Source organism: Camelina sativa, chromosome 3, assembly GCF_030686135.1.
Source record: "Camelina sativa cultivar CO46 ecotype springtype chromosome 3, ASM3068613v1".
Classification (NCBI taxonomy): Eukaryota; Viridiplantae; Streptophyta; class Magnoliopsida; order Brassicales; family Brassicaceae; genus Camelina; species Camelina sativa.
In genome coordinates, this window is record NC_141882.1 from 4,106,681 (window position 1) to 4,134,233 (window position 27,553).

At 35.3% G+C, this 27,553-nt stretch overlaps 9 protein-coding genes across 15 annotated transcripts; 3 read left to right on the forward strand and 6 right to left on the reverse strand.

Moving 5' to 3' along the window:
• Positions 1-73: 73 nt before the first annotated feature.
• Positions 74-697, reverse strand: LOC104769043 (gibberellin-regulated protein 8-like). 2 transcript variants are annotated; one of them, XM_019241367.2, is made up of 2 exons: positions 513-697; positions 74-397 (listed from the first exon to the last, which is right to left on the reverse strand). In XM_019241367.2, the coding sequence occupies exons 1-2, from the start codon at positions 592-594 to the stop codon at positions 213-215; spliced, it is 267 nt and encodes an 88-aa protein (XP_019096912.1). In that variant the 5' UTR covers positions 595-697; the 3' UTR covers positions 74-212. The 2 variants fall into 2 exon arrangements, with proteins under 2 accessions (XP_019096912.1, XP_010491469.1); XM_010493167.3 differs by having other exon boundaries at positions 74-400.
• A 4,940-nt stretch (positions 698-5,637) lies between these two features.
• Positions 5,638-6,909, reverse strand: LOC104769020 (transcription factor bHLH168-like). Its single transcript, XM_010493141.2, has 3 exons — positions 6,728-6,909; positions 5,995-6,315; positions 5,638-5,808 (listed from the first exon to the last, which is right to left on the reverse strand). Exons 1-3 carry the CDS (start codon positions 6,863-6,865, stop codon positions 5,740-5,742), a joined length of 528 nt encoding a protein of 175 aa, XP_010491443.2. The 5' UTR covers positions 6,866-6,909; the 3' UTR covers positions 5,638-5,739.
• Positions 6,910-8,448: 1,539 nt separating this feature from the next.
• LOC104769056 (gibberellin-regulated protein 8-like) lies at positions 8,449-9,225 on the forward strand. Of its 2 annotated transcripts, none has more exons than XM_087508266.1 (2): positions 8,449-8,642; positions 8,755-9,225. In XM_087508266.1, the coding sequence occupies exons 1-2, from the start codon at positions 8,561-8,563 to the stop codon at positions 8,940-8,942; spliced, it is 270 nt and encodes an 89-aa protein (XP_087364392.1). In that variant the 5' UTR covers positions 8,449-8,560; the 3' UTR covers positions 8,943-9,225. The 2 variants fall into 2 exon arrangements, with proteins under 2 accessions (XP_087364392.1, XP_087364393.1); XM_087508267.1 differs by having other exon boundaries at positions 8,457-8,642; positions 8,758-9,225.
• A 347-nt stretch (positions 9,226-9,572) lies between these two features.
• LOC104769069 (uncharacterized protein At4g28440) lies at positions 9,573-11,044 on the reverse strand. Of its 2 annotated transcripts, none has more exons than XM_010493202.3 (3): positions 10,777-11,044; positions 10,219-10,473; positions 9,573-10,025 (listed from the first exon to the last, which is right to left on the reverse strand). In XM_010493202.3, the coding sequence occupies exons 2-3, from the start codon at positions 10,448-10,450 to the stop codon at positions 9,835-9,837; spliced, it is 423 nt and encodes a 140-aa protein (XP_010491504.1). In that variant the 5' UTR covers positions 10,451-10,473; positions 10,777-11,044; the 3' UTR covers positions 9,573-9,834. The 2 variants fall into 2 exon arrangements, with proteins under 2 accessions (XP_010491504.1, XP_010491496.1); XM_010493194.3 differs by having other exon boundaries at positions 10,765-10,888.
• On the forward strand, positions 11,018-14,003 carry LOC104755282 (AMSH-like ubiquitin thioesterase 2). Of its 4 annotated transcripts, XM_087508264.1 has the most exons (9): positions 11,018-11,169; positions 11,298-11,319; positions 11,418-11,507; positions 11,863-11,925; positions 12,018-12,092; positions 12,193-12,255; positions 12,374-12,426; positions 12,523-12,698; positions 12,799-12,992. In XM_087508264.1, the coding sequence occupies exons 1-8, from the start codon at positions 11,150-11,152 to the stop codon at positions 12,695-12,697; spliced, it is 561 nt and encodes a 186-aa protein (XP_087364390.1). In that variant the 5' UTR covers positions 11,018-11,149; the 3' UTR covers position 12,698; positions 12,799-12,992. The 4 variants fall into 4 exon arrangements, with proteins under 4 accessions (XP_087364390.1, XP_087364389.1, XP_087364388.1 ...); XM_087508263.1 differs by lacking the exon at positions 12,799-12,992 and adding an exon at positions 13,876-14,003 and having other exon boundaries at positions 11,167-11,319; XM_087508262.1 differs by having other exon boundaries at positions 11,167-11,319.
• LOC104769084 (transcription factor bHLH90) lies at positions 13,876-16,525 on the forward strand. Its single transcript, XM_010493237.3, has 8 exons — positions 13,876-14,005; positions 14,649-14,840; positions 14,922-14,991; positions 15,074-15,142; positions 15,238-15,666; positions 15,763-15,963; positions 16,049-16,225; positions 16,310-16,525. Exons 1-8 carry the CDS (start codon positions 13,899-13,901, stop codon positions 16,394-16,396), a joined length of 1,332 nt encoding a protein of 443 aa, XP_010491539.1. The 5' UTR covers positions 13,876-13,898; the 3' UTR covers positions 16,397-16,525.
• On the reverse strand, positions 16,362-20,383 carry LOC104769130 (putative proline-rich receptor-like protein kinase PERK11). Its single transcript, XM_010493275.3, has 8 exons — positions 19,096-20,383; positions 18,492-18,935; positions 18,139-18,225; positions 17,919-17,989; positions 17,707-17,783; positions 17,188-17,335; positions 16,942-17,103; positions 16,362-16,863 (listed from the first exon to the last, which is right to left on the reverse strand). The coding sequence occupies exons 1-8, from the start codon at positions 19,982-19,984 to the stop codon at positions 16,624-16,626; spliced, it is 2,118 nt and encodes a 705-aa protein (XP_010491577.2). The 5' UTR covers positions 19,985-20,383; the 3' UTR covers positions 16,362-16,623.
• A 474-nt stretch (positions 20,384-20,857) lies between these two features.
• LOC104769141 (ADP-ribosylation factor 2-B) lies at positions 20,858-23,212 on the reverse strand. Its single transcript, XM_010493285.3, has 7 exons — positions 23,044-23,212; positions 22,322-22,488; positions 21,855-21,925; positions 21,648-21,767; positions 21,441-21,559; positions 21,273-21,354; positions 20,858-21,107 (listed from the first exon to the last, which is right to left on the reverse strand). Exons 2-7 carry the CDS (start codon positions 22,467-22,469, stop codon positions 21,102-21,104), a joined length of 546 nt encoding a protein of 181 aa, XP_010491587.1. The 5' UTR covers positions 22,470-22,488; positions 23,044-23,212; the 3' UTR covers positions 20,858-21,101.
• Positions 23,213-23,443: 231 nt separating this feature from the next.
• Positions 23,444-26,260, reverse strand: LOC104769148 (polygalacturonase At1g48100). The gene is made up of 6 exons (XM_010493298.3): positions 25,590-26,260; positions 24,989-25,120; positions 24,684-24,905; positions 24,554-24,598; positions 24,251-24,458; positions 23,444-24,153 (listed from the first exon to the last, which is right to left on the reverse strand). Exons 1-6 carry the CDS (start codon positions 25,998-26,000, stop codon positions 23,567-23,569), a joined length of 1,605 nt encoding a protein of 534 aa, XP_010491600.2. The 5' UTR covers positions 26,001-26,260; the 3' UTR covers positions 23,444-23,566.
• Positions 26,261-27,553: the final 1,293 nt, after the last annotated feature.

Sequence of the window (27,553 nt, forward strand, 5' to 3'; positions counted from 1 at the left end):
AAGCTGTAGGTCTCAGTAAAAATAAAGCTGAGAGATATAAACCTTGACATGATTTATTCTTAATGTGTTTAGGTTTTAAAGATAACAAAAGATTTCATTAGTGAAGCACATATTTTACTTCTTACATTAAACGTAGATGAGATTAAATTTTTCCATACATAAAAGATATGTAGATATTAACTAGGCGTCCGATGAGGATTTTTAAAGCGTGTTCAAGGACACTTGGGTCCTCCTTTGGAGTTTTTTATATCACGGTAGCAAGGACATTCATCTTTGTTTCCATAAGTGCCCGATGGGACACAGTTACACTTCCCGCAACATATATTGCAGTCCTTGATGCACTCTTCATGTTTTCTGTCATTCTTTGAGCATCTCACATTGCACTTTCCACCGCATGCTGCTAATTCATTTAAGCATTGCATATATATAAAATGTTAGAATTTCATACAAACAGTTGTTTAAAATGATAAATTTACCTACAATAACTAACTAGATTTAAGCATTACACTTACACGAATCAGCGCTTGAAATTTCGGTAAGTGAAGTCGTGAGGAGAAGAGAGATAATGAAGAATTGTATAACTATGAGCTTCATCTTCTTTTTTGGTTAGATTCCAAAACCTTTTATCTTTATTTCTCGATAAGAGTCAAAAATAAAACTTGAAGATTGCAAAGAAAAAGTAGTGATGATGATGAAATGTGACTACAAAGGGGTTACTTATAGTTGAGAATTTGAAGTGAAATAATTATTATCTTTATCCAATTTAAATAAAATATTTACAAATAAAAGATTTCTTACTGAAGAAAAAAAGAAAGATTTCTTACTTGTTATGCCAATGTATTTATGAATTAGTAATTTGTTTCTTAAAGGATGTTTTTGGATTGATTAACATCAGATTCTAGTACATGACATTTAAAATTATTAAAAAATTATTTAAATTACAAAACCAATAAAACCTCTTTATAGTACATAGATATTATCTCTATCTAGACTATAATAAATTGCTCAACTTTAACATTTACAAAATAAAGGCTGATTCGGAAGTGTTTCTCTGCTCAGGGAATTTTTTTATTTTTTTCTTGTGTGGTTATAATTAATAATGACTGTGTACGGCAAGTTTCGTGTAGTGGATCTTGAAATAGTTGACAACTTAAAAACGAAAACAAAATCATAATCAGATTCATTTCTCTTTGCACAAAAAAAAAAAAAAAAAATCATAATCAGATTCAATTCTCTTTTTGCACTCACACAAAAAAAAAAAAGCAGATTCATTTCTATGCATTGTTGATTCTCACGAACGAATATCGGCAGAAGGAACGATCCTTGATAGACACATTCCCGAGTTCTCCTACTTGTAACAATGTCCTTTTCTTCTCCTTCAAATAATTTACCTTCTCTTTCACTTTGATCATGTATGTTGTCGCTTGATCTATAAGGTGAGGTATTGGTAACTGTTAGTTAGAGCCAATAAAAACCCAAGTTATTTACTTTTATATTTTTTGCATCAACATGGTTATAGTCAATATGTAACCAAAAAGTTAAGAGCTAATTGGGTGTTCATAGAGGGACTACTGCCTAATCAATTTAATCAGTTCTTAAGAATAATGCGTACATCTAATTAACAATGACTGTGTACGTAGATATATGTTTGTATTATTGTATATACGCATAAAACACATGTGCAATTTTTTTTTTTTTGGACAAACTGAAGTTTCCATTCAATCAAACAGAAATATTACAGAATGAGGAAAGCAAACCCCAAAGGTTTAAAAGGTTACAAACAAAGGATTTCCCCAAAACCATAGTCAAACGGTAAGAAGCAGCTTGAGCCATGTGAGGTCACAGGTGCTAGATTGATCAACATCGAAGGATTCAATAGAAGACAAGGTGGTCACGGTCTTAAGACATTGTGACGTTTGGAAAGGAATCAGAGCGAAAGGACTCACCGGAGCGAGGAGCACTAGCAGAAGCAATACAATGGCAGGGATTCGGTGGGCTGTAGCCCGGGTGATGGTGACAGTGCTGAGAGTGGTTTGCTGAAGATCGTCGGATGTCAACATTGAGGTACAGTGCAATAGACCATAGGGCAGCAAAACTTCACAAATAGCACAAGCAAGGGAAGCAAAGACCAAACTGAGCCATGAGGATATGTCAAAACGTAGCGATGTAGGTGGGTTCTCTCTCATATGGCGCCTTTTGCCAAAAAGATTAAGAAAACCACAAAAAGTAACGCAACCGGTTTGACAATGGTAAATGTGAATGAGGTTTAGTCTAAAAACACATGTGCAATCTAATAGATAAACATATAGAGAGAAAGAGAGAGAGTTATACTAGCTAGCAAGTGATCATATAGAGAGAAAAGGACCCTACGAGTGGGAGAACATGAGAAGAGGTTTTTCATGCGCATTCATCGCTCTGAGGTTTCGTTGTTCCCTCAAGGACGATGCAGAGTTCCTTCTCCTATTTCTCTCCCCCTATTCATTCTTTTTTTTTTCTTTTTCTTTTATTAATTATGTTACTATAATAAATTTCTTTCTTTTCAAATTCATCTCTGATTATATATGTAAAGATTATGGAGAAAGAGAGTCACAAATATCAAATTTGAGAGAAGAGAATTGCGTAATTATATAGGAAAAACAAATTATAGAGGAAAATGATGTTTTGAAAGAAAATCATTGATTTTGTGATTGCGTCTGTGAGTTTACATGCTTATTTTTTATACCAAGACTTTGTTACTATGTAATTTTCACTCCTAAGAGATACTAAAATTTCCATTAAAATGAGTTAATGAATCTGATGAGTTTGGTTATAATGAGTCCATGAGTTGACTTTGAAATTTCTTCATTAATTTTGGAATTTTTTTTAATGAAGGTTTTAAAGATTTTTTTTTTAGTTTTCTTGTAACATCATATTATGGAAAGAGCTCCTTAATTTTGATGAAAACAATGTAAAAATAAAAAAAGTCATATAGCATTTGGCCTTTTTATGATTGCGTCCGTGAGCTTACACACCAATTAATTATATGCATGCATCTTCTTTCCTACCAAGAGTGATATTTCAAACAGATGTGAGATTCATAACGTTAAAAGTTTTGAGTTCAGTGAGATGCTGATTAGTACAATAGGTGTTCGTAGCAAAAATCATATCGAAAACCATTTCATTGGCGTAAATTAGTCAGAGGACACAATAGACAAAAATTCATTCCTTACAAAAGTACTACTATCTAGGTTTTACCCTGTGGTACATCACGGGTCTATTATCTTGTTGATATGATACTGTAATAGTTTAGTTGTGTTGGTAGTCGATGGTGAATTGCATATATATATATACTGTTAACGGTTGTAGATAAGTTTTGTATAAACTCTTGATTCGCAAGTTGATAATATACATTTTATGATTTAGTTAGTTATGATTTAGGAATGAATGATACGACACATTTTTATTTTGATTCTTAATTGATATTATTGGATTAATAGTGTACATTTAAAGCTAATAAGAACTTACCAAATATGTAATCGTTTATTAAATGCAAATTAGATATTTCCTAAGATGTATTCATTTTGAATTAATTGCTATATCATAGGGATGTGATTACAGAATTTGTGTTATCAATTTTTTTTGTCAAACTCAACCCTAAAAATTCGGCATGGAAATTAGTTCTAACCTAAGATACAATGTGCATTAATTGACATTAATTGGATGTAAATAAGTACGCTATGGATTAAAAACCGGCCCAAAATATTCGGTAATCTTAAGAAAGATCTGGGTAATTGAATCGGTTGTAATTTTAATTAAAAATCTGACCCAAAGTTGGCAAAAAACCAAAAAGTGATGGTACTCTATTGTACTTTAAAAATGTATTTCGAGCTCAATACAATATGTGGATATACTTGTTTGATTATAAATATCCTAAGACAATTTTTAAAATATATATCTGTTTATAAAAATTCAAATCACATCATATGCTGAAAAAATCTAAAATTTTATTAACTTTATGTATTAAATAGTAATTAAAATAAATAAATATAAGATTAAATAAAAGTGTAAGGAGAATTATATTTTAATCTAACATATTGATTTAAATTAGGTAGATAATTTTTAGGAAATTAATATTATCAAATAAGAAATTATTGTGTTTGGTTATAAGGATTATAGAGAATTTAGTTGAGATTTGTTTGGATACAAAAATAAGAGATGATGACACAAAAATGTACTCCAAAAATGTTAAGATAGATACTGCATGTGTACTACGTTCCCATCAACGAATATATAGAAAAGGAAAATTGTTTTGTATACTGATAGAACTGCATGGACCACTAGATCAAACAATCCCATGTCCGATTAATCAGGTGCACATATTTATCATCCTAAGTATAGTATCACAGGCCATAAACTTAAGATTATTCAACATTAATTAAGCTATCATTATCATACAAGGAAAAGGACACAACCTATTCCTTACAGCTAGAAATTAGTAAAGGCCTCAACTCTCTTTTGGCCGTATTAATTGTCTACATCATTCACTGGAGAGCGTCCACGGGAGATGATTACAAAGATAGAAAATTAAGACTTGTCTAGCTTGTTGAGTCTTGCTTGGAGAGAGTCCAGGTAGATGTTAGTCATAATTTCGCAACCGAGTAAAAGTGTCATCCAAGTTTTAGCAAATCGTACAATGCTAGATACTTATGGAATAACACTGTATATAAATCGTCTTGCCGCTTGACCACTTTCTTGGAAACTGCAATACGTGCCAATTTTAATCTTTTTGCATTTTTCACATGTTATCAGTATTATTAATTTTTTTTCTTTCTTCAAATATTTGAATTCCACACGAAGAAACTAGTCATTTGGGCTCACAAGAAGAAGATATATTTGCTTGGCTCGTCGCCGTCGCAATCACCAAAGATTTGGTGAATCCCTACAACTATGGCTTCAAGGATGAGCCTCTCCGTAACTATGATTTGGTGAATTGTCTAGTCCACAATAGATAACAAATACTTCGCTTCGAAATTTCACACTATTAGTAATACTCTTTTTGCAGCCACAATTTCATAATCCCCCAAGTCATCACCATTTGTTTTCTTTTGCATTTTGGTTGTAAACATTACGTTTTGTTTTTTCTCGTCTTTATCAGGTAACAAACTTAAATCGAGGAAAAAAAAAACTTAAATCGAGAGATTTAAAAAAAAAATTTGAAATCCAAAATGAAGATGAAGCTCGAGGTTCTATTCTTCATATATAATGTTTAAGCTCCTCACATCCTTTTCATACTTTCTGATTCGTGAAATTAAGTATACTTAATCTACTTAATTATCCTTTGAACTAAGTTGTCTAGCAATAATTATAATATTCTATATTTGATGATGAACGAATTAGCAGCATGTGGTGGAAAGTGTAATGTAAGAAGTGAGTCAAAGTACTACAAAATATGTGGCGAGAAGTGTAAATGTGTTCCTTCGGGCACTTACGAAAACAAAGATGAATGACCCTGCTATCACCAGGACATGAAAACTCCAAACTCCAAATGTGGCCATATTTATTTTTATTAATTTTTTAATGAAGACATTTGTCATTCTTTTCATCTTAAACCATAATAGGAAAAAAACTGAGATCTCATGTGTATAGAGAACTAACACATTTTTTTATAAGAAAAAACCATATATATAAGTATTGCAAACAAACTAGCGTGTAGACTAATGACTTGGGATACAATAAAGCTTAAAAATAAGATAAACAAAATCATGAGATTATACACCTTACTCTCTCCTCTATACTTGATGGATCAATCCCGATCCGACATATGATAGCCTGAAGATATTCATTTCGGCGATTATTAAATAATCATATATAATCCTTCAAAATTAGTTCAAAACTCTATTTAAAAGACGGGGCACATCGCACATATATAAGCCGTAAAAGAAAGAAAGACGTAATCCACATGCATGTGTCTTTGTAATAGATACAAACAAGACGTGTGGATGAGTTCATACATACCTGGGCTATGATGGTATAAAAGGTCATATTATTCAAGTTCTGAAGATTGGCGCTCATAACTTGAGCTCCTTCTTCTTCAAAAACACTCACAAGCTCACGTAACAATACTCTTTTTATGTTTGAATCCATAACCAGATTCATTTCTATGGTCGAATCCCGTGAATTAATACTGAGTTTTGGCTGATGTGACGACGACCCTTCAGAGCGATTCTGGACTTCTCCTCTTAACAATGTCCTTTTCTTCTCCTTCAAATAGTTTACCTTCTCTTTCAGTTGGATCATATATGCTACCGATTGATCTATAAGTTGAGGTACTGGCAACTGTTAATGACAATAAAAGCACAAAATAAACTAATCACGTCCATGATTTTTTTGCAAAACTTTGCTTATAATCAATAAATTAACTAAAACATAAAAGGCAAATATATGTCTATATATGAATCATTTGTTTTTAATTTTTTTATACGAAAACTGGGAACCCTAGCTAAATGCTGCATTGGCTAGAGAGTGAGACCGGCCACAAGCTAGCATGAGTATTGGACTAGTACACCCAATATCTAAATATCTATGGTTTACGCAGCATAGGCGCGCGGGTTCGTAAGTGGCTAGGCCATTAGACGACACCAATGTGTACATCTAAGAAAAATGGTGTAGTTACATATAGACATATATATATATATAATGAATATAGTACATGTAAAATGTTACAGACAAGAGAGAGAGATAAACGGACGCTACGAGTGGGAGAAACATGAGAAGAGAGTATAGAGAAGAGGTGTGTCATGCGCATACGTCGCTCTTTCTCTCTGAGGTTTCGTTGTTCCCTAAACGACGATGAGCTTCCTTCTCCTATTTCTCTTGCCCTTTCCATTCTTTTTGTTTTCTTTTATTATGTTACTATGTAATATGTTTCTCTCTTTTCAAATCCATTTCTCTTTATATATAAAGCGATAAAAAAAAAAGGCATGGATCAGAGAGAGAGTCACAAATCTCAATTTTGAGAGAAAGAGCTTCGTAATTCTAGAGGAAAATGATGTTCCACAAAGAAAGTCATGGCTTTTGTACTTGCGTCCGTTAGCTTACACACTACTTAAGACTTTTACTTTGTAAATTTTACCCTTATATATATTCCAAAAAGTTCCAATAAGATTTTTAACTTGTTGGTATTACTGTTGGACTCATTTCTAGAACTTGGTGTTCAGAGATTAACTTTTTTTTTCTTAAATGTTCAGAGATTCAATTTTACAACTCTTTAAAAAAAAAAAGACCACAAGCCATTCCTTACAAAAATTAAGGTGTTGAACGTTTTTTTGTCCGTATTGTGTTAACATGATTCACTCGAGATGTCGTTTAATATTAAGACTTGGACCAAGTCTACATGGAATATAATGATCTAAGCGTTCACCGAAGATGTTGAGTCTTGGGACCTTTTTTTTTTTTTGGGGCAAAAGTCTTGGAACCTAACCTATGTAGCTAATTTCACGGACACGATGTAAATTAAAGCTCGTACTGTTAGACCACCGTTGATTGATTCGATATCTGATGAGACTTGAGAGCTGAGGTGGGGTAGGGGGCTAAAACGGAAACGGATCAATGAAGAAACCTGTTTCCATTTGTTGTAGAGTGAAACGAATAAACCCCACAGTTGTTCATTGATAGTCCGGTTAATTAGTTCATAGCTTTTGGGTCCGGTCAATAATGTTAGGCATAATCTAGCAAATCGCTTTCAAAAACTAATAATGGTAGCAATAATCAATCAAGGTGTTTGCAAAACTGATGGAAAACATGTTGTTAGCCGCAAAACATGTTTTTTCCTAATTTTGCAAGATGTTCAATGCATTCTAATCCAATAACGACTTGTATATCTATCCTATTTTGGGTATAAACGACTGTATATATATATCGCCTAGTTGTCGCTGTTTATTGCTATATTCTTTTTTTTTTCGCACATGGTTGTGCTAATTCTGTCAACTCGCGTATGATTTTTTTTCCTTTTTAAGTTGTGAAATCAATATGCACTAGGCGAAACTTGCCGTTATTAATTTGTGCAAATCAAAATTTGTAAACAACAAATTTCAAGGATTTTTTTATCCCAAATTTGAAAGTTGGGGATTTTTATGGCATTTTTTCCATTTTGAAAATGATAAAGTTAAGCAATTTTGTATTGTTATTGTTATACTCTAAATAGAGATAATATCTATGTATTATAAGGGGTGTTATTAGTTTGTGATTTAAATAGTGTTTTAATAAATTTAAATGTTATGTAAAATCTGTTGTTATTCAATTTAATAACATCCTCTAAAAAACAGATTTCTAATTTATAGATGCTTCAATATTGGTTATAGAAATAATAAGTAAGAAATCTTTTATTTGTAAATAATTTATTTAAATTGGATAAAGATAATAAATATTTCACTTCAAATTCTCGACTATAAGTAACCCCTTTGTAGTCACATTTTTCATCATCATCATCATCACTACTTTTTCTTTGCAATCTTCAAGTTTTATTTTTGACTCTTATCGAGAAATAAAGATAAAAGGTTTTGGAATCTAACCAAAAAAGAAGATGAAGCTCATAGTTATACAATTCTTCATTATCTCTCTTCTCCTCACGACTTCACTTACCGAAATTTCAAGCGCTGATTCGTGTAAGTGTAATGCTTAAATCTAGTTAGTTATTGTAGGTAAATTTATCATTTTAAACAACTGTTTGTATGAAATTCTAACATTTTATATATATGCAATGCTTAAATGAATTAGCAGCATGCGGTGGAAAGTGCAATGTGAGATGCTCAAAGAATGACAGAAAACATGAAGAGTGCATCAAGGACTGCAATATATGTTGCGGGAAGTGTAACTGTGTCCCATCGGGCACTTATGGAAACAAAGATGAATGTCCTTGCTACCGTGATATAAAAAACTCCAAAGGAGGACCCAAGTGTCCTTGAACACGCTTTAAAAATCCTCATCGGACGCCTAGTTAATATCTACATATCTTTTATGTATGGAAAAATTTAATCTCATCTATTGTTAATATATGAAATAAAATCTGTGAGCTTAAAATGCCTCACGTATGAGATCTTTTGTTATCTTCAATCTAATTCCTAAACATATTAAAAAAAAATTATGTCAAGGTTTATTATCTCTCAGCTTTATTTTTACTGAGACCCAACAGTTTCTGGTGATTAATTAATGCGGAGTCTTTCATTAATCTGATTTTTTGGATAAAAATATTTTTCCAAATTTCTAGACACAAAAACATGTTGGAACTTCGAACCATTGTACATGCCTTACTAACTAGTGCAATACAAATCAAATTGTTGATAATATATATTCACCAACCTATTTGGCCAATACTACCATGAGTCCATGATGGAATAATATATTTGAGAGTTTACTTTCTCAATTGTCATAAACAAAAAATCTACAAGGGGTTTAATCATGTAATTAACAACAGAATTTACCAGTTGCGCCGACCAATGCAAAAAAGTAAGGTTGTTTCGATGTTAACGACTTCAATGGTTCAATAATAACATAAAACTCATTGGATCAAACTAATCTCTACGTGAGAGTACCCATTTATAAAAATTTCCATGTAAAAATACGAAAACTAAAAACAAGAGAAAGATCCCATGATATGTGTAAATAGAGAGAATCAATCTACAAAAAAAGAGGGCAACCTGAGATTTTCAAAACAAAGAACAGTAAATCAGAGGCAAGCAGGATAATACATAAAGACTCAAAACCCACCAAAACTAAAACTCAAACCACAGAGGCTTTTTGCAATAAATTTTTTTTTTGAGTCGCTCTCTCTGCTTTCTTTTTGTTGGAGGGAACATATCAAGTTTCGACGGTCACAAGCTCATACTCAATCAGCGAAAGATTGTTATCATCTTTGACGGTGATGTCTGTAGGCTCTTCCGCAACTTCAACACGTCCCCATCTATCAACCGCAAGCCTCATAGACCCCTTGTACATGTCGATCTTTGCATTGCGCAGAGTCACAACGCTGCCCTCTTTCATCAAATCCACTGATCGATAAAAAAGAAAGATTCATAACATCAATTACAAATCACACGAGAACATACCCTAGTATCTGCAACCCTAAACTAACGATTCCTGTGTGTTTTCACTATCCAAACTCAATGTATTAAAGTATAGCAAATCACATTTTTCCTAATATTATTTCTGAAATTCACAACAAACATGAGTGTTCTTTCTAACCTTGGTCGTTTCTAGCAGTAAAGATAATGATTCCAGTCTCATCACCAACTAAACACTCAGCAATACGCATCTGACGAGCCTGAGGACCACTGGGACGACCACCACCTCCTCTCTGCATCACCATCTTAGTGCTGACAACTTTGACGTTGAGTGAGTGACCGTTGGTTCCTGGTCTCAGCTCATTAACCTTTGTGAACACTGGCTTCCTCAAAGCAGGCGTTGCCTCAGCCATAGTATTTTTTTTAATAACAAACCCTAGCCATACAATAAAAAAACAATACAATTTTGAGATCAACAAGCAATTTGATATATCTGATTAGACCATCAAAAACCCCACTCCTCACATCCGATCATTACAGCTTTAAACAATTTAACACAACAAGAGTTACATATTACGCATCTAATCTCCTACAGAACCTACGACGACGAGATTTAAGACAATTTAACTAATCAAACACAAACACAACCCATCAATACGCAGATCAGAGAGATGATATTGACAAGAAGAAAAGTGTAGTAATCACGCTAGGGTTTTTGCGAACTCACTCATGTACTTACGTTATTGGTTTCGGGAGAAGAGAGACGACGACGACGACGACGACTTTGAGCGATTTAGATCTGTTTTGTGTTGATGAGTTGAGAGGCGATAAACACAAAGACGAGATGACGCGGCGGTCTTTTATTCATTCATTACTCACCGTAGATCATTGACCTGGACACGTGTCGCGTTCCTGAACTATCTTTATTAAAACTACCCCTTGTATTTTTGTATATATTTGAGATCGTCCTTAGAGCTTTTGACTAAATTGAAATTACACCCTTGAATTGAAATGTTCTCTTAACCGATTTTAACTAGACCGGTTTGGTTTATCAAGAACCTGTTCACTGAAGTCGGCGAGCTTTTTTTCTGATTTGTCTTTTCCACTCATCGATGCTGCTTTTGCTTCCATGGTAACGCTCTCGTTTCCATCTCCTTCGCTCTCTTTTGTTGAGGGCGGAACATGTAAATCTTCTCACGTTTCTCGGGTCTTATTCTCCGGTACCGATACGAATCACGGCGAATCCTCGGAAACCAATAGTATACTCAGAGATGTTCATATCGTAAGTCGAAATTTACTTCCTTCTCCGTGATTTTTTTTTTTTGTGTCGGACTCGATTATTGAGCTAACCGTTGTTGGTGTTTGTTATTATATACTTAGTCAGAAAGATTGTTGGAAGATTTCACTGAGCTAGCGAGAGAGAACACTGAGAAGGACCTCGAGACTTGTGGGACTCTTGCTGCTTTTCTTGTAAGATTGTTTTTTTTTTTTTTTTGCTTTCTTCTTCACAAAGTTGATTACTTTTGATGAGAAAGTCTGAAAGTGAATGAAACTCCTTAGAAAAGTCACTGACTTTATTGTTCTGCTAAAGAAAAGGTGTGCTTATTGCTATATATGATCAGTTTACTTCAAGCGATTCATGCGTTTTGAAATCATTTGGAGGAGATATTTTGGTGGACCTGATAAGAGATTTTAGCTTTCTTTTTATGGTCATGAGGGACTCATGGTTGCTTTGCTTCTCTGTTTCAGGATTCTTCCTTTCTTCGAGTTTCATGTACCTGATATGTTGTTGTTAATCACTTGAATATTTTTGATCATGATGCAGGAAAGAGGAATTTTTTACGTAACCACTCTGATAATACCTAAGCAAGAATCAACTTCTAATTCTGTGAGTATCTATCTTTGAAAGACTCTTTTTTCCGGTCATTTCTTGGTGTTCAATGTAATAATGGTTGCTAACTTGGTACTAAATTTTGGCAGTGTCAAGCTATGAATGAAGTGGAAGTGTTTTCCATACAGAACGAAAGAGAACTTTATCCCGTAGGATGGATTCATGTATATATCTCTCTCTTCTCCCTCCATATTTATTGATGTTGACTGATATGTTTAACTGCATTGTCTTAACTTAGATAATGAGTTTATAATTCTTTTACAGACTCATCCTTCTCAGGGTTGTTTCATGTCATCAGTAGATCTGCATACACATTACTCATATCAGGTATTGAATCCAAATTCACTATTTGACTGACAAAAGCAATAAGCTGTGACTAAGATTTATGTTTTTATACATGGTTTGATACGATCCAGTTCTCTGTTTCCTATCATGTACCTTTTAGGTAATGGTGCCCGAGGCTTTTGCAATCGTTGTAGCCCCAACCGATAGCTCTAAGTATGTGCTTCCAAAGCTATCTTAATCCGTTACCATGGAGTCAATTATATATAGTCAACCTATTTTCCTTGATGAACTCTCAAACTGATTTTTCAGGAGTCACGGAATATTTAAGCTAACGGATCCAGGAGGAATGGAGGTACTGAGAAGCTGTTCCGGGACTGGATTCCACCCGCACAAAGAACCAGAAGATGGTAACCCAGTTTATGAGCATTGCTCAAACGTCTACAAGAACTCTAACCTTCGGTTCGAGATTTTTGATCTGCGTTAAGGTAATGACCCTTCCATGGCCTTATCAGTTATCAGTAAAAAGGTTCAAGCTTAAGCCACTCTTGGCTAAGGATGTCAATAATAACTGTAACTCGTAACCAGAACTGGATACTTGGTCTGAGAAGACTGTCAGATTGGGGTTATGAACAACACAGTGTTAATAAGTTAAGGTAAGTAACTGTATCATAAATTGAAATGTCCTAATATTTTGATCATTTGACTCCATTATGGAAGAACACTTAAACAATGACAATAGACACTGTGCTGGTTAAATGAATAATATCTGTATAAGTGTATAACCTGTCTTCTATTTGTTTTATATTTCCCATCACTATCTTATCATATATCGCCAATTCTGCTATTAACCTTGCCAGTGATGACTGATGAGCAAAGTTGAACTTCTGAAAAGACGAGACATTTTTAAAACTTCAACTTTGACTGTTTCAAACATTATTCATTTTCTTCGTTTTCATTTCTTGTTCTGATTGAATCATTAGATACAGAATAGCCATGAAGCAGCCGTGATAGGAAAAGTATCTATTCGCTCTTTTCTTTTTGTAAAGAAAATTTCCAAATACCTTTGTTCACATGAAACAAGAGTACAAAACCAAAAACAGAACCAAAGGTCCAAACTTTTATTTTGAAAATAAGAAAGCTCTCAAAGCTCGTTTCCTTATTAAAGTAAACAGTACAAAAGAGTATGGTTTTATGAAGTGAAGAAACAATAAAAAAGCTTTGCTCATTTCATATTGTTAAGCGTTGCTATCAAAACCCATACAGTCCTTTCTTTTCTTTTGTTTGCTTCAAAGCACCTCCCTTTATGGCCGTTTTCAAGCACATGATAACTTTGTTCGTACAGTCAGAGTAAAAAAACCATCTTTATCTTAGTCTCGCCCTCTCTACAGATGTCACAGTCACCTCTGTCACGGATTTGGGTACAGACGATTCACTCTTCTTTCTCTCTCTCTCTCTCTCTCTCTCTCTCTGGGTTTTAATTCAAAAAGCGAAGTTGGTTACCATTGTCTTGTACGATCGTATATTCCCAATATGATTTGTTTTTGACAGGGCAACTGCTGTGTATATATGCCAAACATCTCTCTTTCTCTCTCCTTACATCAATTTATAAGTAAGACCACAAAAGATTCAGGCTTTTTGTTTGGCTTTCTCTTGTTGTTGCAGAAGAGTGAGTGAGAGAGAAAGATATGATGATGAGAAATGGTGAGAGAGTGAAGGAGTTTCTTCGACCCTTTGTCGATTCCAAAACTTGGGACTTGTGTGTTATCTGGAAACTTGGTGATGATCCTTCTAGGTACACACTCTCCTTTCTGGGTTTCTTTGTTTCGTTGTTCATGTGCATCATGCAGCTATGTACTGTTTCTTTTAGTGAAAAAGCTTCCATTTTTTTATCAATACTAATGAGTTTTCATAGGATTGGGACATTTTGTTTTTGGCTCTGTTATTGGTTTCAGTAAAAAGCTTCCATTTTTGTCTATACTGATGGGTTTTTCATGGTTGTCGTTACCCTTGCTTTCTGGATTGGGACATTTTGTTTTTTGTTTTGGTTCTGTTACTGGTTTCCTGAATCGCTTTGGTCTCAAAGTTTCCATTTTTTAGATTAATTGCTCTGTTCTATCAAATTTCTCTGGTTTCTGAGTCTTTTGCCTCATCTGGTTTTTTAGATTTCATGGTGATTTGTGTTTTCAGTAGCACAGGTTTGACATACTGGTAATATTTCTTGTTGTGTGCGTGTTTTTGTCTTTACCATCTACCTCTGGATTACCAAATTTTCAGAGTTTGAATATTATAATCTTCTTTGTCTGGTTTTGGTTTTGTCTTAGTAAGTTTGTATTGATGACAAACTTGTTTGATCTCTGGGTTTTATGATCTTTACAGCTACACCCTAGTTTATTAAATCAGCCGGTAATTGTTTTTAATTCCACATAATTTGCCAGGTTTATCGAATGGGTGGGATGCTGCTGCAGCGGTGGTTATGTTGATAAGAACATTAAGCTTGAAAACGCAGAAGGAACGGAGAGAGAAAAGAAAGTTTGTTTCTGCATAGATGAACACAACAAGCATCGTATAAGAACCTTAGCTTGTGCAGCTCTTTCTCATTTTCCTCTCTTCATGCCTCTCTATCCTGGGTATGTTTTACTCATCATTTAAACCCCTTCTGAGTTGATTGTTTTTCAATAAATGATATAAAGCTTTCTTCTCAATTACAGGATTCATGGAGAAGTAGTGATGTCAAAATCTCCCAAATGGTTGGTTAATTCAGGTCCTGGATCTAAAAAGGTAAAAAAAAAGGCTCTCTTCTTCAGCCTTGTTTTACTTGTTTTGATCATAAGAACAATCTGATCAGGATTATTCATGGCAGGACATGTTCAACACACGGGTTCTTGTTCCTGTGAGTGATGGTCTCGTTGAGCTGTTCTCCTTTAAAATGGTAAAAACATGTTAGCATGCATTTCTATGAAAAACCTGTCATTGGTTTTGGTACTAACTTCATAAAAAGTTGTCCTCTTTTTTTGGTTGTTTCAGAAACCGTTTGACGAAACCATGGTTGATATGATTGTATCGCGTTGTAACGCCGTCTCTGAACCATTCCCTGAACAAAGGCTGCAATTTAGGATCACTCCTGGAGCAGAGGAATCTATGAGTAGCGGTGTGAATCTCAGCTTTGAAGGTGGCGGCTCATCTAGCGTTTCCAATCACTCCAACGAAACTCAGAATGGTTTTGGAAATCACCCGAATGCTCGCTGTGGGGAAGTACATAGGGAGGAACAAGTGCCATGTTTGGTAATGAACAAGGAGGATCCCGTGGTGCAAAACGCCATCGCTTGTAATGCTAATAAGAGGCTTCCTCAGGAACACTTCAAATCAAAGAATCTTCTTTCAGAGAGAAAAAGAAGAGATAAGATTAATCAGGCCTTGTATGCTCTAAGAGCCGTAGTCCCTAAAATCACAAAGGTTTCTTCTAAAACTCAATGCGGTTTCTCAATCACTCTTCGATCAATAAGCCCTTTTGATTGGATTATATTATCCATTTCTTTATGCTATATGCAGATGAACAAAATTGGAATTTTCACTGATGCGGTTGATTACATCAATGAACTGCTAGTGGAGAAGAAGAAGCTTGAAGATGAGCTTAAAGGAATCAACGAGAAGGAACACAAAGAAATCGCTGCAGAGGAAGAATCTGCAATAGCTGATCCAGAAGCTGAAAAACTTTCCTCTAAACTCGACAAGAAAATGAAGAAAAACGAGGTATTATTCAAATATAGAGCCTCAAGATCAACCATATCTGACCTGTAAAATCCTACCAACTCCTCTGTTTCTGGTTTCTTTCAAGGTGAATCTTCAAGTCCACGATATTGGTGAGCGAGATTTCTTGATTCGGGTTGGGCAGGAGCATAAACGAGGTGGATTTAAGAGGTTGATTGAAGCTGTAGACTCATGTGGACTTGAGATCATCAACGTCAACTTCAGCAGACATGATCTCATAGCCATGACAGTTCTCAATGTCAAGGTATAACTTGTTCACAAATCCCATTGAATCTACACTTTAAATCACAGATTCTTAAAAATCTGATACAAGTTTGGATTTTTTTAGGCGAACAAAGACGGAATTGCATATGGAGATCTGAGAGATTCGCTGCTCAAGATGATGATAAATCAGACAATCGATATGAAAACATAGTACATAACCCAAAAAAAATAGGTCAAATGTTTTGTTCGCTTCAGCCACAAGTTACTACTGAGATTTGATTCTCAACAAGCTTTTTGGTGACAAATTTACATTTTGAAACTATATATGTTCTTCTGGGTACTGGTTTCGAGTTCGTTAAGATCTTTTCTTTAAAAATTCCTAAAGGGTCCCAAAGAACCCAGAAAACAAAAAAACACATCTTCCGTAAAGGATTGGTTTCAGCGGTTCAGATGAGTTGTGTTGAAGGCTCGGCTCTCAGATTCATGGCTAGTCGTGTAGTCTTGGCTTGGGTAGTAGCCAGGGTTAGTATTACCGAGATCCGAGGAATCCTCAGAGGCTCGTCTGAAAATTCGAATCTCATTACTGTATTGACCCGAGTTGTAGACCGTACTTTGACCGACTTTAACTCCGTTTGTCAGATCCGAGAAGTCTTCTCGCGTGTCCAGAGCTCTTACAACCTGCGAAAAAGGGGACACTCTGGGTCGTTCAGAGGGTTTTCTTTCTCAGACGTAGAGTCAAGTATTTCTATTTCTGACCTGAACCATACGAGGTCGTTTTAGAGCTGAATGCCTAACGCAAGACGCTGCCGTTTCGATCATTCTATAGACTTCACCTTCAATGTAATGCATCTCCAGCCGTGGATCCACTACTTCGCTGATGTCACCTTTTTCAATGGCCTCGATTAATCGTGGACGTGCCTGCCAAAACACAAAAATTATTGTATTTCATCAATTTGTAACGTAACTTGAAATATCTATAAATGAAATTAAGAACTAAAATACCCATTCAACGAGACTCTCTTCACCCAAAGGTTGAGATGTATCAACAGGTTTGCGACCGGTTATGAGTTCGAGCAGCACAACTCCAAATGAAAACACGTCTGATCGATCAGTGAGTTTTCCACTTGAAGCATATTCTGGAGCTAAATACCTGTATGTATTCATATGTAATAAACATGATGATCATCCTAACATAAGATAACAATTTTTGGAATCGGTTTAAAAGAGAATAGTGAAACACTGTATAACATTTATCATATTTGGAAAATGATGTCATCCAAATGTTTTAGTGATATTCACCATTTTTTTAAATAAAAACGAACGTTGTGAAATCACGTACTGTAATTTTAGAAGATATGTATATATTTGCACTAATAGGGAAATGAAGATCAAAAGCTCATATGTAAGGGAAAGTACTTGTTTAGATGAAAGCGACTAAACTACAAAGTTTTCAGTATGAAATTGTTTTTTTTTTTTTTTAAATTAAGTTGGTTATATTTTTAAAAGGAGAAATGACAGTACCCAAATGTGCCCATGACACGCGTTGATATGTGGGACTGTGCAGTATCGTTCAGTCTGGCAAGTCCGAAGTCTGCGACCTGTTACGTATGGAGCAAATCAAAATCCTCTCGGTGAAGAACATCACAATCAGAATACAGAAAATCATACTATTTTTTTTTTAAAGACAGTAAAATAGAAGAAAAATAAATAAATAAATAAAATATTGACTTTGCCTGAGCTTCGAATTCATCATCCAACAGAATGTTTGACGATTTGATGTCCCTATGGATAATCTTCGGGTGACCTATTATGCAATTCATAAAAGAAAGTTCAGCTTGAAACATTTGTTTTCCTTTAACTATATATAGCTTTTATACCTACGAAGCTAGGAAATATATTCATATTCCATTAAGAAGATAATTTTAAAAAAAAAAATGTAAAGGGTATACTCACAATCTTCATGTAGATAAGCAAGACCTTTGGCTGCGCCTATTGCAATCCTGACTCTTCTACTCCATTCCAGAACTGGCAAGTCTTTGCCTGACAATAACAACATAAGACAATATTAGTAACAAAATAACTCCCCCGACCGGTTTAACTAGTAGATTAGTCTCTATTTCCGCTCAGCAGTGTCCTATCAATAATTATGAAGATGTATCTAGGAAGACAAATTTAAAATGTTTAACACAAGTCTAAATCCAAAATGCAATTCTCATATATATAATCAACGGTTTTGAAGAAATTAAGAAAAATATATAGTTTTATGAAACACAAATAGAGATTGTATTGTCAGAGAAAGAACGTACCATGTAAATGGTAATCCAAAGTATTGTTGGGGACAAACTCATAGATGAGGAATCTATGTTGTTCAGAGATGCAATAACCAACAAGAGACACCAAGTGCCTATGATGCACCCTGCTAATGATCTCTACTTCAGCTTTGAACTCTCTATATCCTTCTGCGCTGACCGACTTTAGCTGTTTGATCGCCACTGTCTTTCCCTCATAAAGGATGCCCTTGTAGACACACCCGAACCCACCTTCTCCTACCACAAATCTCTTGGAAAATCCTTCCGTTATTTGGCTTAGCTCTTCAAAGGTGAAAATGATCTTTGATGTCCCTAATACTGCGGAGTCAGGTGGTGTTGTTCTACCGAGTTTTGGATTCCCGAGACTGTTAGTATCTGGTGATGAGTTTTGCGCCGAGTTGTTCCCATTTCCCGGTTTATGCCTGTACTGAATGAATCCCTCTGCGACGTCAAGAACAAGAGTCAGGAGAACAAAACTGGAACGAACAAAATCAATAACAAGAGCTTACAAGAATCAAGAATTAGAACAAAATGTCAAGAAACAACACCAAAGAATCAAGAATAAGAGCTGGACCGAGGCAAAGAACGAAAAGTCTGTTACCTGTATTTACAGAGACATTAGCAGGTGGCAAATACTGGTTAGAGCGGGGAGAAGAAGAACCTTTCTTTTGTTTCCTCCTAACAAAGAAAACGGCAGCAACGAATAAAATGACTAACACACCTGCAATCCCAATACCGATCATTGTCTTCTCGGTGTAATTATGTTGTTGTCCATTTCCGTTACTATTGCTGTTAGAGCCTTCGGAATTGTTATTGGAGTCGGAGAGGGAAGGAGGGGACGAGGGTACACGATTTAATCCTCCTGCCAAAGGTAAATCCAACGGCTGTGGAATATTAGGGTTTAGGGGAATCACCGGAGGCAATAAAGATGAAAATGGAGGAGACCCTTGGCTACCGGAAACTTCCCCAACAGGCGGCGAAAAGGGAGTAAAAGGGAGAGACGGAGGAGAAATAGGGTTGTTAATGGGGTTTTGTGGTTCACCATTGTTAGGTCTTGTCTCCGGTTGCTGAGTAACTACGGTAGGAGGAGGAAGAAAAGAAATAGGAGGAGACTGAGGCCTTGGCAAAGGAACTACCACTGGAGAATCTCCGGTTGGGGTTGATTGAGGCGGGGGTTGAGGCTGAGCAGGTGAAGGAGGTGGAGTTATAGAAGGTGGAGGGGAATTAGAAGGAGGCGTTGGAGGTGGACTTGTATTAGGAGGCTGATTCGGTGGTGGGGGAGCAGCCGTTACGGGCGGGGGAGATGATTGTGAGCCGCCACCGCCACCCTCTGGGGGTGGAGGAGCAGGAGGTGACGTAGCTGGAGGCTGTGTCGTCTGGGAATCGGCGGTGGTTTTCTGATCAGTGAATCCTCCGACATTTGTCGGCTGTGCTACAAACGGGGAAATCTTCTTTCCGAGCAAATCTGCTTGTTGCTGGACTTTGTCCATTTCTATTCACCCTTTTTGTCTTTATCTTTCTCTCCTTTACATGTTTGAATGTTGCTCTTAAAGAGGCTCCTTGTGGAACAAGAAAGGGACTATTTATTTTGGGATCCAACCAAGACGGATTTAAATTCCTCAGAGATCCACGATTCTAAATTTTAAAAACAATGTATCGGTTTCTCAAGATTATGTGTTTATGAGAAAACCAGGATCTGTGGAAATTAACAAAAGAAAGGAAAATCAAAAATCCAAGCCAATAGGGTTTCTTGCAAAACAAGGAAGATAGGAAGAAGAGATATTTTTTATCAACTCGAATGTTTGATGAATTTTTTTTTACTTGGATTTTTTTTTTCAAGTCGTGATTTCTTTTTGGGTATAAAAATAGAAAGTCTCTCATATCTCAACAATTGAATTCTAAAAATTACTAAGAAAATAGGCTAAAAATTCACTTGATTGTTTTATTTTTATTTTTACAGTAAATAATTGTAGGAAAGAAGAGTACCAATATCTAGAAGATTTACCATTCACCTTCATTGTCGGGGATGCCGCGTACGTTAATCTTTTCTACAATATATTATTTTCTCTTTATAAAGTGTCTGATTCTATTAATATTTTTCAAAAAAATGTCTGAAAAAAAAGTAAACAAAATCCGGTTTAGAATAACATAGTATAATTTAAGCTCTTCCCATGAAAAATTACTGGTCACGGACCTCACGGTGAAACTCTTAACGCATTATAACTTCAAGTGAAATTTGGAAGAGAGTTGGGTAAATAGAATCTCAGCACACGCGTTATGATATTGACGATAACTTCTTCAGGGAGTGATTGATAGTTACTCCATTATTATTGCAGGTTTAAATATTATAAGAAGACAAAAAATCAAATAAACCCGTTTACCTTATAAAGACGAAAGATATGAATTTTTTTAACCCGTTTCTAATAAGGAAAAAAAATGTCTTTATGACTAGAAGAATTCAAATTCAAGAAGAGTAAGCAAAAAGGAAACATAATAAATGTTCAACAGGAAACAAATCAATCAGGTGTCTTAAACCACAAGAGATAAAGTTGACTCCGGAGAAGAAGCTTTCAATCCCCTCACCAAAAATATCTGGTCGAGATAACCTCAAGCCTGCGATTCAAGTAAAAGAAAGAGCTGAAATCAAACATCAAGATAATTGCAGACTACTCTCTAATCCACTAGAGTAAGAATGAAATCAGTCAACTAACAGAGTCAAAAAAATGTTCTATGACCTGAACCAAATAAGCCTATGAAATCAGAATTCTGAAGTCTTACTTTGCTAGCAATGTTGTTGGAAAGCCAATCCAGACCTTCATAGAGCCCTTCACCGCTGGTTGCGCATGTGCTTTGGATGTACCTGAAAAGAGAGAGCAAGCAATGTGTTTTCAAGTTATGCAATAGTACATAACAAATCCTCCTGGCTGAGATAAAATTATAAATTACCAGTGGCGTTGTCGGAGAGAGTGAAGGCCAAGCTTATCAGTTATCTCAGCAGCATTCATTGCGTTTGGAAGATCTTGCTTGTTGGCAAACACAAGCAGTACTGCATCCCGCAGCTCATCCTGTAGTTACAAAGCACCAGAAGGACAAACTTATCAGGGATTGACAAGTGAAAAAGTTTAACATAATTATGTAGCATCAAAAACATACTTCATTCAACATCCTGTGAAGTTCATCTCTCGCTTCAACAGCACGGTCTCTGTCATTGCTATCAACCACGAATATTAGACCTTGAGTGTTTTGGAAGTAGTGTCTCCACAAGGGACGGATCTGTAAGAGAGAAAACGTGGAAAAATGTATCCTCTTTCATTAGTCTTTCCAAAGAGGTTTTTGCAAATACCATAATATAGTACAAACCTTGTCCTGACCCCCGACATCCCAGACTGTGAAGCTGATGTTCTTGTACTCAACCGTCTCCACATTAAACCCTGTAAAACAAATTATTTATCAAGTCTCATTGTCTAACTAAGTTAAACTCCAGTCACTCGTTCAAGTAGTATTTGTAATCCTACAAGTTGACATTGTTTAACAAAGTTGCATTCTAAGCCAACTGAGAGAATTAGCAAGAAGACTAATTATCCCTTCTTGCTAGTTTTCTGAAACAAAACTTAAGTATTGGCCTACAAATCTAATTCAGACTACCAGGATTCAAGTAACCCCAAAACAAAACCTTCTGTGAGAGTGACATGGAAAAGAAGCTAAACTGATACGAGCATCTTAACAACAGATAGATGAAAATATCCAACAGCCTAAACAATTCAGGTGATCTAATAGAAGTAAAAAAGGAGAAAGAACAATGCATCATGTCTGGTTAGAAGACTTACCAATGGTGGGAATGGTGGTTACAATTTCACCAAGCTTGAGCTTGTACAAAATGGTAGTCTTACCAGCAGCATCGAGACCCACCATAAGGATCCGCATCTCCTTCTTGGCAAAAAGCCGGCTGAAAAGCTTCGCAAATGAAAGCCCCATTTTCCTTTAACTGTTGATCCTGAAATGTCAAAATCACACTCCCATAAACAACAATTCAATCACACAGCACTTTTGCAAACTCACATAGTTTCTCCATTCCTAAAAATTGTTCCTTTTTACACCAAATTAGATCGAATGCAACTATATCGCAATCATTGTAACACAACAAGCATTCAATATATAGTCGACTGGATAAATTCAACACCAAACCCAAAAAAAAACTCTCTTTTCTTTTTCTTTTTCTTGTGCATAATAATAAGATTCAACCTGTCCTCTTCCATTACATGGATCCACTTAATAAGAGATCAGAAACTCTTTCAGAGAATTGCATTACTCAACTGTTGTATCAAACACATATCCATCACGATTACATGATGAATTGTAACAAAGCCTAGTCTGTATCCCAAGATACACAATCGTTCAACTACAATCTAACGAAAATACGAAACAAGATTCAGTTTTCTCCGAAACATAACAACTCAGATACTTGAGATCACTTCATCAAGGAAATCAGAATGCAAGATCCAGAAAACCCAAAAAGAAGCAAGACGAATCTGAAAGCTTTGGAGCTTACCTTTCGAAAATTGAAGGGATCTAAAGCGAGCGACAAGCTTTCAAATCAGCACAAGACTTGATTTGTGATTGGAAAAAAATTGGTACTTTGTGTGATTTGTGATTTGTAATTTGTAATTGTGAATTTTTCAATTTTCATTAGTACCCCTCCTATTAGTGTTTAGTATAATAAAGTACCCACAAATTTTATCTATTTCTTAAAATAACCCCTTATATTTGTAAATTGCAATGAATGTCCCCTTCAATCAATCAATCAATGTTTAATTCAACTTCAATGTTGCAGTTCAGTGATATATATATATATATATATATATATATATATATATATATCAATATTGATGATCATCACTTGGTATTTGGTTAACAAGGTGAGACATTAATTCAAGTAGAAAGAGAGTTGATTTTAGAACTAAACATTAAATTCGTATCAAGTAGTAGTAATAGTAGTAGTTTATATGTAGTAGGTTTATATAGGCTAAAGAAAGATATACATTAATCTACATTTTTGTTACTTGCAGAATCCGTTAACACACATCGTGATCGGACTCATGAACCTTATTTCTCGGAGGCTTCCCAATCTGTAAACAATCAATGGGAGGAAGAGTAGGAGTGCCGAGCTCACCAAATGTCTGCCAGCAAAAAGGATCATACATATGATACCGTTCTTGAACCGGTTTAAGCTCAATTGAAGATAACTGCACATCTACGCACGGGAAGCTATCGCTACAAGCGAAGTGCACCGGTTTCACGGTGTATGTTCCTTTTATCCTTTCGTAAGTCACTCCTTCCACTGCAACCGCTGATGTCTGGTTCTTGCATTTGCTATGGTCGCAGTAGAACTGGTCTATTACTATTGGAAGCTGGACTTCGTTGAGTTGAATGTTTGAGAAGAGTATCCCTTTCACGGATCCTACTCCTCCTTGCCATGTCTTGATCCGTACACCTGTCATCGTGTTGTGCATCGCTACATCTCTCACTGTTATGTTCGAGACGCAGGCTTTTGTACCTTCTTTGCCGAGACTACCAATGCTGATCCCGTGACCCGGTCCACAGTTCACATTGTGCACGTACACATTCGAGCAACCAGTTTGTATCGAGATGCAATCATCTCCTGCACAAGTATCAAGGATTCAGGATTCATCATTCCAAGAATCAAGAATCAAGAATCAAGATTCAAGAATAAGGATTCAAGAATTTGAAGTACATACCGCAAGCGAGAGTAGCACTGTGAATGAGGACATCTTTGGTGTTCTGGAGGTGAATACCATCAGTGTTTGGACTGTCACCAGGTGAAGAAACGACAATGTCATGCACTGAAACCCCTACGCAGTTATCAAATTTGAGATGACACTGAGGACTGTTTTGGATCGTTATACCAGTCACTTCCACGCCTAAACTCCCAGAGAATCTCAGTGCCTAAACGAAACCAGAAACACTTACACAGTAAACAAACCAATTATGCTTAAAATATTACAATACAAAACATTATTTTGCTTTTTTTCATTTCTCACCGTTGGTTTGATGCTTGGCATTCTCCCATCAAGCTCACTTCTTATCTGTCAAATGTAAAACAGAACAGAGTTTTAGCTTAGATGAAGATTGTGTGAATGAGAACAATGCAGAAGAAGAAGATGAATTTACCGGCATTGGAGGGTGTTGGTGAGTAGAATTGTACAAAGGGACGATGAGTTTGGTTTCACCATCAATGAAAGGGTAATCTTGTTGCCACCAACCAGAGCCTCTTCCATCAATCACACCTTTCCCTTGTACTTTAATTCCTTTCAGCTTTGTGAAATCAATCCACCACATTAACCCTTTTCCCCATGACTTTGAATCCGTTGGAGCTATGATCGTACCATCAAGCTACAGTATTCACAGTAATAATTTTAGATTTCTTTACATTAACAAGATATAATTTTTGCTACTTAAAAACTATCAGTTCTCACCTGAAACACAATGTTAGCTTGACAATAAGGACCAGAGAATGAGATCGGACCAACAAGGAAAGTGTATTCAGGCGGTACGATCATCATCGATGCCTCAGTTTTGCAAACCGCCGCCCAAGCCGCTTCAAACGCCTGCAAATTAACATTATGAAACTCTGTTTAATTATTTTCATTAACTAAACTAAAAAACCCTCTAATCACCATTTGTTCTACAGAGCTATTACTATAGTTATAGTTATTGAAGCTTGTGACTTATGGTCCCATTTGTAATCTGTTATTTCTGTTGTCACTAACTTTATATTCGTTTGTCTTTTTATTTTTGGCGCAATGTAATATTTTAGAATTTAGAGAGAATAAATAAAAAAGTTAGGTGACTTTTACAGACAGAGAAATCTTTTTCTGAGCTCTGTTTTTTTTTATAATTTCCTTGTTCTGTCTCGTGTTGTCTCAGTGATCTCTCAACTGTAATTGTCTTTTTGATTAAAAAAAGAAGTATTCTCATGAAAACGAAATATAAAATGCTCTAATCAATCAAATAGACACAACCACTAGGATTAAAAACAGTACGGATAACGAAATTAAATTAGCTTTTGAATTGTACCTTAGTGTCATCACATTTGCCATCACCCTTTGCCCCAAAGTCCATCACGTTGAAAACTTGAGATCCCTTTAGCGGCGGAAGAGGTGGTGGTTGGACTTTAGGTGGCCGTGAAACCACCGGAGGGTTATTGTCGTTAGCTTTTGGCGGCGTTTTCTGCTTCGGTTTCGGTTTAGGTTTAGATTTGTGGTGATGGTTGTTGTTGTTGTGGTTGTTGTGAGAACTGTGGTGACTGTGCCCATGGCTCTTTGGTTTCTTGGTTGACAAGGAATCAGACAAGTCAGAAGAGCCTCTGTGGTTATGTCTCCAATGCCTTCCTCTTCTAGCAATGCAGGTCTCTAGAGTTACAGACCAGACCAAAACCGCCATTAGTATCATCATCGTGATGCTTCTCACACTTAGACTTCTTCTCATTTTTTTTGTTGTTGTTGTCTAAACGAAGAGTGTTGTGGTGGTTGAAGAGACTAAGATAAAGACTTTGGTTTTGGTTGAAGAAAGAGAAGGTTTTTGATGAGATTATATAAGGAAGCAGTCCAAGAATGTAGAGAGGCTCACGGGTTTTCAATATGGGAATTTTGTTTTAAAATCGAAAACGATACTGTATCAATAATGTCCTTTATTTTCCAAATTGTTGATTAGTACATAACTTATCATTATATAAAAAATTACTAAACAAACGAATAAATCTAAGCTATGTACAATTTATCGATATATGATAATAGGACCATTATGTTGATTTTACTTGGATAATGATGATATTGACAGTGATGATAACTCGTGAATCAGTATTTGGAGCTTAGTTTATTTATGGGTAGAAATATGCCAAACGTGAAACCAAAGCAGATTTTTTTTTTTACCGTGGGTAAAAGTTTTAAGTCTTACCCAATCGGTCAAAACCTGAATTGCGAACTGTGTATGAGCAAGGGATAATATACTGATATATATGCCACGTGAAAATTTATGGTTGGTTAAAAACTCATCTAATTTGGTTGCCATTACATTACACACATATATCTAAACACATGTGTAATTGCATGACTGTTGTATATGAGCACCGTGAAGTGGGGATTCTTAAATGAGGTGTATATTCCATTTTAGGCTCTTGCGTTTTGTTTAATTTGGATATATATGTACGTATAGATGGATACAAGCATGTGTCTATGTAATACATGTATGTGTTGGATTGTCGTATTAGCATGATAAGAGTGTCGTATGATTTTCATATTTACTGTGACAGTGTGGTGTAGAAATTCAAGATGCCATTTTGGGAAAAAGAAAATGGGTTTTTTTAAAAATATTGCAAGCATTGTTTCAAGAACACCATGAAATGATTAATCAAATTAGTTTCAGATTTTCTCATTATCCCAAGTGGATAATCTCAGAATCTTTAACCAAAAAGGAAGTGTATAATTGAAATCTCAAAACTAGTATTAAAATATAAAAAAAATTGGGCAAATGAAATAAATGAACAGAATTAAAAAAAATTGCTGAGAAACATTCTTTAAAAATTCTGTCTCGTTATAATTTTCTTACGAAATTAATATATTAAAACATATATTATATAAGAATATAAAACGAAAGAGACTCGTGAGTGGGTCTATATGTTGTCAATGGGGCACTGATTATAACATCTCTTTTAGTACTCACATGCACTACTTCACGGGCATTGCTTTTGTATTCACAGCTCCTCCAATTATTTTTTGTTTATTTAATTATATATTTCTCTCATTTTTTTAACTATTTTATATTTTTTGTCGAATCCATTCTAGATTAAATTTCATTTATTATTCAAGAAAAAAGACTGCTATTAAAGGAAAGAGCAAAAACAGAAAACAGAAAGTAACTGAAGCTTGTTTCTTTAGGTCCTCATATTTTTCTTTTACATTATTTTTTTCTCATATATGTAGATACACTAACTATAATGAAAAATTTGAAACAAAATGTTGTCGGCATTTTTTTTCATTTCT